Below are 13,977 nucleotides of genomic sequence, written 5' to 3' on the forward strand. Positions count from 1 at the left end.
GATCAAAAGAGCTGTCTGAAGTCTTCAGAAAGAAGACTGTAGCAGCTTATAAGTCTGGTAAGAAATTTAAAAAGATCTTGAAATAATTTGACATTATCCATTCCACAGTCCGGAAAATGGTGTACAAGTGGAGGACTTTCCAAAGAATTGCCAACATGCCCAGGTCTGGCCACCCAAGCAAGTTGACCCCCAGAGCAGATCACATTATGCTAAAAGAAGTCTCCAAAACCCCTAAAATATCATCACAGGACCTACAGCAGGCTCTTGCTACTGTTGATGTGACAGCGCATGCCTCTACAATCAGAAAGAGACTGCACAAATTTAACTTGCATGGGCGGTGTTCAAGAAGGAAACCTTTGCTCTCTATCAAGGAAAATGTTTGTTGTTTATCTGCAATTGCATTACTTTCTTTTCCAGAGATAAATTAAAAAATATATTTAAAAAACAATTTGACATCGATATGTGAACATCTTAGAAAGAACTAACTATTTCATGGGATGTCCTAATTTTTTTCACATGACCGTATGATTGGTAGCACAAATAATCCCTCTATAGCTATGCTGTTGACCTGCTTAGGCACCTCTGAAAACTTTTCACCACAAAGATGGATTTAACATCTCTTCAAATAGTCTGAGAATTCTAGAGTAGATGGTAGTGGTGCAGGTGGGTGGCATCAAGGAGAAAGAAGAATGCAGAAACTTATCACATACCAACAAGTCCAGGTGGAACTATGGTTCCAAAAAGATACTAGAATCTTTACGGATAACTGGTGCCCTTTTTTTTTAAATTTTTTTTTTTTTAACTAAGTCAAAACAGCCCCATGTCCTTTAAAAACAATTAGTATCAGGTGGACTGTTCAGAAATGCAAAATTAAATCTAGTAAATTATACATTAAATATAAACTAAAGGGTGACCACTGATCACTAAGACTTACTGTAAATGAACTGTATAACCAGTTATTATAGGAGGCTGTGATTCTGAAACAGCAACAATTTTCTAAGTGCTTTTACTGAGCATTTATTTTTAATGGCGCTTATACACGAATCCACTTTTACCACTACAATAGAAAAACGGTGGCTTGTACCACTGCAGGAATGCACCAAATATATGGAATTGCAGGCCAACGGCAACATTGAACACTAACAAGTGCAATACTTCATATATAAAAGCATTCGTTTCATACATTTTTCTAAATGGTAGTCTCTGGTGGGGAAGTGATTACAATTCATTTACAGATTTTCTTAAAAATCCACAGCAGTCCTCAACTAATTAATGATTCTGACTAATGATGGTTTGGAATCTGACACTTGTCATATTACCACATTTATTTATGACACTTGATAAAAGATATCTGGAAATATTCATAAGGTCAACAGAAATAACTTTCACTGCTTTAAAAGAAATTGGGAAAAATGGTCTCCCCCCCCCATGCTGATGAATGTTTTTTCTCAAGACACAGTGTCACACTTCCAACAATCTATGTAAATAATGCACAAAAATGTGATTATTTTAGGTAAGACGTCTATCTCATATATTTGTCATTTCACTTTCTTTCCAAGCACATAAAAGCAGCAAATTAACTTGCTGAATCAGCAATAAAAGAGCTCCACAACTATTTCCCTCTTTCCTGCCAGATATTAAAAGTTACCTTGGAAGGCTGGTTAGTGAACCACCACAGTACTATTCTCTATTATTCAAATAAAATCTAACAAATTTTAAATTTGTATCCCCCCCTTTAAATAGGCTTTCTAGCATTGCTGAACAGCTCATTTCAGAATCCTATTTATAGTATATTCAGATACATTTTTATTTGTTATTTAGACCCAACTCAACAGTTCAATCTCTGCCCTACCTGACTAGTGCACTCGTCAGGGCAGGCCAATGTTTTTAACAATCAAGCAAATCAAACTTGAACTCTGACATTATTCAATGTCTCTAAAACAAATCAAAAAGGACATAAGACTCATGCAGACGTTAGCGTGGGCATATGGCGTTGAAGCTTTGAGCATCTCGCAAAGCTGAGTTGGTGCACCATAGTTGCAGCCCGTGAAAGGTAGGACTCAGTAAACAAAAATGTGTCAAAGCTTTGCTGTCTTAGCAGTTGAACTACTCATTGGTGCTTTTGTATCGTTCCTTCCCAGTCTCACTAATCACACAAATATGCTGAAAAACAGAACACACACAAAGCACATTAGTAGACTAAAAATATGCACAGAAATTCATTTCAACACAACAAAATTCACCGATATTGCAGAATTTCAATTAAAATACAAGAAGTGTTCATTTCTGTCATCTGGTTTCACTGCTGGCCTTTATGTCCTGTTTATTTTCCTTGTAGGGACTACGATTTAACTCTGCAAGTGTCAGCCCAACTCCTTACAGCTTCCAAATCCTCTTCCTCATAAGCACACTTCTAGGCTGCAGACAGACAGGCAGGCAACAAACCAACTAATGCAGCTCTGAACTAGCAGGGGACACCAAAGCTAATCAACTGCACCTTCCAGTTTTCTCCTTTTACCAAATACCACATCCTACCTGAAGGCTGAATGCATTTGCAATGCCTTCAGATGGCCATCATGAGTAAACAGTTTATCCGAGCTCTAACTATTTAGTCTATTAACCTATAGTTGTGGATACAACGAGCAACTTCCATAGTCTTCCCAGCACCAGCCTGCCCCAGAAGAAGTCAGTTTCAAATTAAAGACACTCGCATCAAAGCCAGCTTGATGCCAATATTAATTCAGTACTAAATCTCTTAAGTTATTAGATCAGGGGTGTCCAATGTCGGTCCTCGAGGGCCGCAATCCAGTCGGGTTTTCAGGATTTCCCCAATGAATATGCATTGAAAGCAGTGCATGCACATAGATCTCATGCATATTCATTGGGGCAAATCCTGAAAACCCGACTGGATTGCGGCCCTCGAGGACCAACATTGGACACCCCTGTATTAGATAAATCTAAAGAGGGAGCTGCATTTTGATACTTAACAGCCTCATCGGTTTAACTGATAGTATGACCAAGAATGGGAGACATGTACAGGTTTTGTATCGGGTCAGATTTACACATCATGCAGATAAGAAATCTGCCTTGTATCATTAGATTATTTTCCCCAAATATAAATGTGTTTTTTCTTCTGTTTATATATTAGTTGTATATTCTTCTTTGTATACCACTGTGGATGATACTTTTGACTTAGATCTTTGATTGAACTATATCCACGTCATTTTCTTCTTGGCTGGGCTGAGAACTTTTCAGCACTCCCTCGTGTAAAAGACTATTTAACACACAGACAAGCATTTACAACTACACATCTCCCTCGTTATTCGTGGGGGGATAGGGGCAGAGCGGGAAAGCAAATAGAGAAATACCGCGAATATCCGGCTCTGACCCACCCCCCGCCTCCCTCCCGCCTTCCCCCGGCATCCCGGTCCCACCCGGCAGTCCAGCGGGCCCCCGGAGCAGGAGCGATCCTCCCATGCTCCCTCCCTCCCCGTGCAGATCGCCAACAGGAAATGGCTGCCGTGAGCTCCTGTAGTCTCTCGAGACTACGGCGGGAGCTCATGGCAGCCACCTCCCACTGGCGATCTAGTAAGGCAATCTACCAATTTTATTTTTTTTTTAAATTGTTTTTGTACCCAAGGAAAAAGAAGTAGTACAACATATACTCGAATATAAGTCAATCTGAATATAAGTCGAGACACCCCATTTCCCCCAAAAGGAGGAAAAATGGTTTACTCGAATATAAGTCGGGTGGCTTAATATTCAAGTGCCCTGCCAAGATCTGCACTCAGCAACCTCTTTCTCCCCTGCCAGGCACTGCATCTAGCCCCCTTCACTCACTCTTCTTACCTGCAGGCCCTCCCAAAGCAGCAGCGGCGGTTGGCCAGCAGAGGCAGTGCTTTAGTTTTTATGTCTAAGTTGGTTTAATTTTTAAGCTATAAAATAATGACTGTTTTTATATGCACTTTGTTTTTAATATGTACACCTGAAACCTTTAAACAGGATGCTTACAGCCAGCCCTGCTAGAGCCTTTCCTCTGCTGTGTTGGGCACAGTAGTACAGAATTTCAGCAGGAGTAACTTCTAATGCGCAGGTTTCTCACAATTAGAAGTGTGTGCAAGCATGTTGACATGCATCCCCACACAACTCTGACAACTGTGCAGGCCAAGTGCCAGCACCACATGATGAGAAGGCAAGTCATATAACCTCAGAAGGTAAGCTGTAAGCAGCAGTCAGTGGACTGTAAATGCTGGAGGGAGCACAACTAGAGAGGGCAACATAAGTCACATATGATGGCTAGTTGTCTTATAATACAAATGATGCGAATCAATGTTGTGGGGCTTGACAAATCCTAAACAGCAGGTCACCATGACACCTAAAAATTATCCAATGGCACCTGGGATTTTCCTGCCCCCAATGTCCTTACTTTTGGTAGCTACCACCATAGGTCAATGAATAGCCTCTCTTCATTCAGGGATTAAACACCTCTCAGTGTGTTTGAACAGCGTGCATATCTGAACTCCCAAAGCGGTCTCAGTATCTTGTAAGACAGAGTTCAAGTATCCACATGCCTCAAACTCCGACAGCTATGCTGTGTTGGAACAAATGGAATACATTTAACAGTAATGCAAAAGGCAACCCACACAGGAGCTCCTGAGGTGGGTACCCTATATGGGCTACAATGAGACAGACAAAAGTGGAGGATAGCTGGCTAGAGAGTAGGGGCAGGTTGAACTAGGTAACCAGTGAAGCAATGGTACATTAAGGGCCTAATTTAATAAGTTTTCTTCCCCATATACAGAAACTGGAAAAATAGCTTTAGTGAACTAGGCCCTAATTTGTTCCCCTCACTAAATTGTGTGTGTATATATATATATATATATAGGAAAAAAAGGGGGAATGGTTGGACATAGGTATGTGGAGTGGGAGGGAAAGAGATGGTGAAAATGGGGCAAGGAAGAAAAAGGGAGAATGGTTGGACATGATAGTGGTGGAGAAAAGGGAGGGAGAAATATTGGATGTTGTGGAGACAGAAGGGTGGGACAGATGGAAAGGGATGCAAGAGGGAGGAGTGTTGAATATGGTGGAGGGGAGGAAGAGATGCAGAATGGTGTTTGAGGGGGGTTTATAGAAAGAGAAATACTGGCCATGGGGAGGGGCATAAAGGAGCCAGGGAATGAGAGGGGGAGAAATGTTTGATTTGGCAGTAGAGGGGCTGGGAGAGATGCACCCTTGTTCCCCCTCTTCCCTTTCCCACTCTCTTTGCAGCAAGGAAGGGAATGAGAGAGAAAGAGAAAGAAATACAGAAGACAGGAAAGGAAAAAAAAGAGAAACTGGAACAGACTTGATAGAAAAATAAATTTCCAGATTAAAAAAAAAAAAAAAAGAATTTATTGACTGAAATACGTTAGCTTTGGGAAATGTATATAGTAGATGTCTCTTTTTTTGCGATCAACAGAAAAGGAAATGCATTTCTGGTTTTATTTCTCCAGTGCTGAAGTACTTGCTGACCCTTGCTATAGCTGGTGGGGATCCCCAAGCACTGCCAGCTGAGGACCTCCTCCACAATTTGGCCAAAACTTCCTTCTATCAAGCGTGGCAGTCGCTGGCAGCATCCTTGATCCACTAAGGTGCCAGCAGCTGTGGCTTAGAGATGCTATTGCTACCTGCCAAGCTTGGTAAAAAGGATTTTTGGCCTCCTTCAGAGGAAGTCTTCAGCTGATATAGCTTGAGAATCCTCATCAGCTGGTGTATTTATATTTTATATTTACATTAGAGGTTCTGGCAGAGACCCATTTACAAAGTCTGTATTCTTCCCAATTCATATATCCATATTAATAGAGTATATTTGATTATTTGTAAATGGGCCTCTACCAGAGCCTCTAATTCAGTAGCATAATTAAATGAAGGGCCGCCGGGGAAGCAGAATGCTGGGCATGATGGATCACTGGTCTGACCCAGCAGCGGCAATTCTTATGTTCTTATGAAATAACTACTTCTGAAATATATGGGGATGGAAGAGATTACTTGTGGGGACAGATTGGATTCCAGCAGGGATGGGTTTGATTTCTGTCCCTGCGCAATTCTCTAGCCTGGACAGAGGGAGTGCTAACCTGGAACTGAAATGGAATGGTCAAATTCTTGAATACAAACCTCATTGCAAGCTATTAGTGTATTTAATTTATGGTATGATTTGAAACCCAGAGAAATAAATTAGTTTGTCATATTAAAAGTAAATTAAAAATAAACACCCCATAAGAAGTACTTACATTCAAATCTCTGAAGTATTCATTATAATCTAGTGCATAGCCCACAACAAATTTGTCTGGCACTTCAAATCCAACAACTGAAAAGAAATGTTAATTCTCTGTTAGACACCAGTCATAGCCTCAGTTCAGCTAACATATGTACAAATGCCTGCAAACAGCAGTACAATCTCTTCTAAACTTTTCAAAATTAACAAGACCTAAATATTCCAAAGATTAGACCTCAAGGTTCATCCCTTTCGCCCATTTCGTTTAACATTTATATCAGCTCTGTTATAGCTGATAAAGCACAGTTACTTACCGTAACAGGTGTTATCCAGGGACAGCAGGCAGATATTCTCACATGTGGTGACGTCATCCATGGAGCCCAGTATGGACAATATGAAAAGTGAATTGTCACTAAGTTTTAAGAAACACCTGTAATGGTAAGTAACTATGCTTTATCCTAGGACAAGCAGGTAGGATATTCTCACATTCCCTAGCTGAATATAAAGGGATGGCGGGAGAGTTGGCCTTTAAGAAAATAAATTCTGTAATACTGCTTGGCTGAAATGACCATCTCATCTGGAATAGGATTCTAGACAGTAGTGAGATGTGAATGCGTAAATTGAGGACCAAGTAGCTGCTTTGCAGATTTCATCAATAGGAGCAGAATGTAAGAAAGCTAATGAAGCTGTCATAGTTTGGACTTTGTGTTCTGTAACACATCCCTCGAGCTGCAGCCCAACCTGAGCATAGTAGAAGGAAATACAAGCTGCTAGCCATGTGGAAATATTTATTTTTGTAACTGGCTTATCCAATCTGTTAGGATCAAAGAAGATGAATAGTTGAGATGATGTCCTGTGTGGCTTAGTTCGTGTATGTAGTAAGCCATGGCACATGAGCATGAGGCTTTGGAAAGAAAACTGGTAGCACAATGGATTCTTTAAGATGAAATTCCGTGACACTTTTGGGAGGAATTTAGGATGGGTGCAGAAAACTACCTTGGCATGATGAAATACTGTGAATGGTGGGTTTCCCACTAAGGCTTTGAATTTACTCACTCGACGAGCAGAAGTGAGAGAAATTAAGACCACTTTCCAAGTGAAATACATGAGATGAGTAGAAGCCACTGGCTTAAAAGGTAGCTTCATGAGAGTGGCCAGGAGCACATTAAGATTCCAGACAACTGGAGGTGGTTTAAGCAGAAGTTTGGAATTGAAAAGTCCTTTCATAAACCTGGAAACAAGAGGATGAGAGGCCAGAGATTTATTGTTGACAAGAACATGAAAAGCACTAATAGCACTGAGGTGAACTCTGACCAAAGTAGTTTTCAGTCCAGAATTGGAAAGATGAAGTAAATAATCCAATACTGGCGATAGAGAGGAAGATGTAGCATCTTGTTGCTGGAAAGTACACCATGTATTGAAACGTGTCTACTTCTGTTGATTGCATTGCTGAGTAGAAGGTTTTCTGGAAGCAGCATTAATGGCTTGTACAGCATCAAAGAGATTAATATCTGCTGGTTAGGGTGAGAGGTACCAAGCTGTGAGATGCAACGGTTTCAGGTTGAGATGTAATAGAGACCCTTGACTCTGAGTGAGCAGAGATGGAAAAATTTGTAAGGGAATTGGCACTCAGCTGAAGTAGAAGTGAGTACCAAAGTTGTATGGATCATCGAGGAACTATCAGGATCATGGTGGCTGACTCTGCCTTGAGTTTGACTAACATCTTAAGATTGAGAGAGATTGGAGGAAATGCATATAGGAACTTGCCTGTCCAATCCAGAAGAAAAGCATCTGCTTCCAGACGTTGAGCACTGCCTGGAACAGTATTGATGCAATTTGTGATTGTGGGGAGAGGCAAACAGATCTATCTGAGGAGTTCCCCATAGTGAGAAAATATGGCGTAATACTCTGGAGAGTCCACTTGTGTGGGCAAAGAAATCTACTTTTGTTGGCCAGAGTGTTCTGAGACCCTTGTACATAGACAGCTTTGAGAAATATGTTGCGAGCAATCGCCCAGTTCCAAGTGTATTCGGCTTCTTGACAAAAAAGGAGACAGCCGGTCTCTCCTTGATTATTGATGTAATACATCGCTACTTTATTTTCCGTGCGAACTAGGAGGACTAGGTTGGAGAGGCTGCTATGAAAGGTTTGAAGAGCATATCGAATTGCTCCGAGTTCCAATAGATTGATGTGGAAAGTTTTCTCTTCAACAGTCCAATGAACTTGAGTGCGAAGACCATCCAGGTGAGCCCCCAAAGCATACATGGATGTTTCTTTAGTGAGCACCTTCTGATGTGGCGGAATGTGAAACAGTAGACCTCCGGAAAGATTGGTCGGTGAAGTCTTGCCAGAGGGTAACATGGAATGTCAATGCCATGTGTCCCCAACAGCCACATCATCTGCCTGACTAAAATGTTTTTTAGATGAGAAATTTGATTGCAAAGCTGTATCAAAGCGTCTTGTCTCTGGTTGAGAAAGGAAAGCCTGTAGTTGATCAGTGTTGAGAACGGCTCTTATAAATTGCAGTCTTTGAGAGTTGAAGTTGAGACTTTCGAAAGTTGACATCGAATCCTAGTTGCTGAAGAAACATTATTCAGAAAACAACAAACAGACTGCAGACAATGTACAAGATGCAGGTGTTGTTTATTAGTAAATGCAGTAACATATACAACCTTATAGCCAACCAAGGGACCCGACACGGTCCGTGTTTCGGATGACATGCCTTCCTCAGGGGTCCATGGTGGTTAAGGTATAAAGCAAACTGCGTAAAAGATAATAAACACACGCCAATCACGATCAAATGGGGTCAAGCAAGTCTTACACAATGGTAAGACACTTTTTACACACACTTTTTACCATTGTGTAAGACTTGCTTGACCCCCATTTGATCGTGATTGGCGTGTGTTTATTATCTTTTACGCAGTTTGCTTTATACCTTAACCACCATGGACCCCTGAGGAAGGCGTGTCATCCGAAACATGGACCGTGTCGGGTCCCTTGGTTGGCTATAAGGTTGTATATGTTACTGCATTTACTAATAAACAACGCCTGCATCTTGTACATTGTCTGCAGTCTGTTTGTTGTTTTCTGGTTGCTGTTGTTTACTGCAGACTACGTTGGATTTTCTTTCTCCCTTTTGTGAAGAAACATTATTGTCAGATGTGGCATAACGTACTTCCTAAGGTGAGGTAGCTTTTATTAGCCAATCGTCCAGATACGGGAATACTTGCAATCCGTGAATATGAAGATTTGCTGATACCACTACCAGGCATTTGGTAAACATTCTTGGAGAAGATGCTCGCAGTCTAAGTAACAAAGTTCATGATCTGCAAGTCCTGATGTTAGAGGTAGATCTAGATATTGTCGCTATCACAGAGACATGGTTCAGTGAATCACATGGATGGGATGCAAACATATTGGGATATAATCTTTTTAGGAAGGACAGAGATGGTCAAAAAGGTGGAGGAGTAGCTCTCTATGTAAAAATCAATATCCAATCGACTGAAATGCAAGGGACCTGGGGAGAGGAAGAAGCGATATGGATCGCTCTGAAAAGAGAAGATGGAACTTCTATCTACATGGGTGTAGTCTACAGACCTCCGAATCAACCACAGCAAATTGATAAGGATCTGATTGTGGATATCCAAAAGTTTGGAAGAAAAGAGGAGGTTCTGCTGTTGGGAGATTTCAACCTGCCGGATGCTGACTGGAATGTTCCGTCTGCGGAATCGGAAAGAAGTAGGGAGATTGTGGATGCCTTTCAAGAGGCTCTGTTCAGACAAATGGTGACGGAACCCACGAGGGAAAAAGCGATATTGGATCCAGTCCTCACAAATGGAGAGAGTATCTCTAATGTTCGAGTGGGTGCTCACCTGGGAAGTAGTGATCATCAAACAGTTTGGTTTGATATAACGGCTAAAGTGGAGCGCGGCCGCACGATATCAAGTCCTAGATTTCAAATGTACAGACTTTAATGCAATGGGAGAGTACCTGAAGAAAGAGCTGTTAGGATGGGAGGACATAAGAGAAGTGGAAAGACAGTGGTCTAAGCTGAAAGGAGCGATAAAAATGGCTATGGACCTTTATGTGAAGAAAATCAATAAAAACAAGAGAAAAAGGAAGCCGATATGGTTCTCCAAACTAGTGGCGGAGAAAATAAAGGCGAAAGAGTTGGCGTTCGTGAAATATAAAAAAACCCAAGAAGATGAGGGCAAAAAGGACTACAGGGTGAAACTGAAAGAAGCCAAGAGAGAGATAGGTCTGGTGAAAGCACAGGCGGAAGAATAAATGGCTAAAAATGTAAAAAAGGGAGACAAAAATTTTTTCAGATATATTAGTGAAAGGAGGAAGATGAAAAATGGAATTGCTAAACTAAAAGATGCTGGGTACCGATATGTGGAGAGTGATGAGGAAAAAGCAAATGTGCTAAACAAATACTTCTGTTCTGTGTTCACAGAAGAAAATCCTGGAGAAGGATCGAGATTGTCTAGCAAAGTTACACGAGAAAATGGAGTGGATTCTGCACCGTTCACGGAGGAGAGTGTTTATGAACAACTTGAAAAACTGAAGGTGGACAAAGCAATTGGACCAGACGGGATCCATCCCAGGATACTATGGGAGCTCAGAGAGGTTCTGGTGAGTTCTATTAAAGACTTGTTCAAAAAATCTCTGGAGACGGGAGTGGTTCCTGGGGATTGGAGGAGAGCGGATGTGATCCCTATTCACAAAAGTGGTCACAGGAATGAAGCAGGAAACTACAGGCCGGTGAGCCTCACTTCAGTTGTTGGAAAAATAATGAAAGTGTTGCTGAAAGAAAGGATAGTGTACTTCCTTGAATCTAATGGGTTACAGGATCTGAGGCAACATGGCTTTACAAAAGGTAAATCGTGCCAAACGAACCTGATTGAATTTTTTGATTGGGTGACCAGAGAGCTGGATCAAGGACATATGCTAGATGTAATTTACATTTCAGCAAAGCCTTTGATACAATTCCTCATAGGAGACTGTTGATCAAACTTGAAGGGCTGAAGTTAGGACCCAAAGTGGTGAACTGGGTTAGAAACTGGCTGTCGGACAGACTGAGTAGTTTGCTGATAGTCCTCGAGATGTTCTGGGGGAATATATTGTTCAAACTCTGACAACTTGTTTACCAGATGTTTAAAATAAAAGGACATGTAGAAGTTGTAATTCAACATTCTACTGGCAAACATGGAATTCCGATAGAATTGATTTCCAAATTTGTCCTCTCGTCCTGGTGGTGCAGAGGCCCTGGTATTAGACTTCTTAAGGGTCAACTCGATGAGCAGTGGTGTTGAAGCTGCGGTTTGTCAAAACCCAGACAGGAAATAATTCTATATAGTCAATTTTCCTTGCAGCTGCAGTGACCAAGAGTAGATTCTCCCAATTGCAAAAAAGGGCTTCTTTGAGCAGATTATACAATGGCAGTTTAAGAAGCTCCTTAGGTAGCTCGTCATAGTTCAAGGTGTCTAGAAACTCTGCTCTGGGCTCAGTATCTGCTTCTAATTTGACCAGGAGGTCCTTCCCCAACTGTCTAATGACAGTCCTTTTGGTGGAGACCTACTTCTTGGGGGAGGAGAAGACAGATCCGAGGGTATACCATACGATTCTGGAGCAGAGATGGCTTCACACTCAGAGACAGTATGGCGAGGGGAGAGGCCAGAATCAACTGTTAGTACCCCAGGAAATTCTTTATGGGACAAGGCATATGGAGGAGAATGGCGAGATGATGCTCCTCGATGGCTTCGGAACCAGTCCGAAGAAGAAGAACGATGAGAAGGCCTCTTATCCCTTGAAGTATGAGAGTGATGTGAAGTTGATCGATGAGATCTCAATGCAGAGCGTCTGGCTGAAGATGAGCGTCGATGCTTCAAAGAACCACCTCGATGAAGGACGACGGTGAGAGACTAGCAGATCAATGTGATAGAGAATGATGCCTTGATGGGGATCTGGAGTCAGTACCCCGGAAGGTCCCTCCTCACAGAAACTGCCCGCAAACGATCCTACAGCCACTTCATTCCACACCTCTGGAACCAACTCCCTCCCCAACTCAGACAACAGAACTCATTATTAACATTCCGCAAATTGGTAAAGACCCTCCTCTTCAAATAAAGATCACCTCTTTCTCTCCCCCCCCTTAAGCACCCCTCTCTCCTCTCTTCTCCCTAAATTTCAGTACAGTCGTCTCTTAATCTATCCTCTGACAAACTGTACCTAATCTCACATAACTGTACTTAAACTAAACTACTTATATTTGAACTCTACTCTTAAATTGCTGTATTGCCTGTATTTAAATCACATCACAGTCTTGTAAGTCCAATCATTCAAACCTGTTGCACTTCTTATATGTCTAATTACCCTCCATTGTGTATGTTCACTTGTAGACCGTTCTGAGCTACTGGGAGGACGGGATAAAAATCTAAATAAATAAATACCCTGCGGCCTCGAGGTGCTATGCTTAGGCTCAAAAGATCTTTCATCAGTGGGCAAAGCACTATACCCAGGACACAATGGTATGCTCGATGGGAACAATTAACGTTTGAGAAATGGGTTTACCTTCTACATGATGGTGGTGATCACCAACTTCAATAAGGTAAATGCTAACTGAGGTTTGTTTGTTTATCAAGATCTGATAGATGTAGAAAGTATTCAAGCAGCATGTGTGTTAGACAGGAAAAGGGACAGGGGGGCCTTTTCATTACAACAGACAGTACTTCTGCTTGACACCATAAGTATTTTTATTGGCAACCCTCACTTGAGGCCAAAACAAACAGACTCATGCAGATTCAGTAAACTCATTGTCACAACATCCAGGCTGTGAAGACCAGAGTCCTGATGTTGGGACATGATTAGGGTTGGAGAATATCCTAATCTGATCAGGTTCCTGACAGAACGCCCAGATAAGTAGAAACCAGATCTGTCTTGGCTCAATAAAGAGCTAGAAGTACCATAATTCCTCAGCAGGAGTTGTAGGAGAGTCTTGTTACAAGGGGTATCAAAGGATATATGTACAGCAGCTGTTTTCTCAATTTAGGAGGAAGATGAGAGACTATTTTGCTGTGCTTCCTATTTTTGAACACTACTGAGGAACCTTCCAGTTCAGAGAAGATGTAAAACAGATTTTACTGTGGGTGTTTCCCACTTATTTATTTTGGAATATGATGAAATATATTGGCACCCAATTTCCAGGGTCCACCCAGCTGAACATGGCTCAACTGGTCTTCAAGGGCGATGTTTTTCCCTACTAAGAAAGTAGCTCTGAGGGTCATTCCAAGGGTCTTGTTTCTCCCTGCTTATGTGATACATTGCTACTTGATTGATTGGACTAGAATAATTTTATTTGACAACCAATTTCTGAAAGCCTTTACAGCAGGAATTCCCAACTTTTGGATGTGGGGAATCTAGTCATCCAAATTTTAGAGACAACTATCAGTCTCACTTATCTCCTCTTTGGGGGTAATAAAGGGAGTGTACCTCTCTGTCTAGGGAACTGCTACTATTAATTATTTCTATAGCACTACCAGATATATAGAGCGCTGTACAGTCACAAAGAAGACAGTCTCTGCTTGAAACAGCTTATAATCTAAACAGACAAGACAAACAGGATGTCATGGATACAGTTAAAGGGAATGGTTAATATGCTGGTTGGGTTGGTGAGCAGTGGGGAGTAGGGTTATGGATTGAAGGCTTTAATCAAAAAGGTGGGT

At 41.5% G+C, this 13,977-nt stretch overlaps 1 protein-coding gene across 2 annotated transcripts in view; it reads right to left on the reverse strand.

Annotated features, from left to right (window-relative positions):
* Positions 1 to 348: 348 nt before the first annotated feature.
* Positions 349 to 13,977, reverse strand: part of HPRT1 (hypoxanthine phosphoribosyltransferase 1) — a 75,758-nt gene continuing 62,129 nt past the window's right edge. For both annotated transcript variants that reach the window (XM_033944260.1, XM_033944261.1), the window contains exons 8-9: positions 6,270 to 6,346; positions 349 to 2,163 (exon numbers count right to left, since the gene is read on the reverse strand). In XM_033944260.1, the coding sequence (XP_033800151.1) occupies positions 2,107 to 2,163; positions 6,270 to 6,346 (134 nt within the window). In that variant the 3' untranslated portion in view covers positions 349 to 2,106. The remainder of the gene's footprint in view (positions 2,164 to 6,269; positions 6,347 to 13,977) is intronic.

The sequence above is a fragment of the Geotrypetes seraphini genome, chromosome 5 (assembly GCF_902459505.1).
Source record: "Geotrypetes seraphini chromosome 5, aGeoSer1.1, whole genome shotgun sequence".
Lineage (NCBI taxonomy): Eukaryota > Metazoa > Chordata > Amphibia > Gymnophiona > Dermophiidae > Geotrypetes > Geotrypetes seraphini.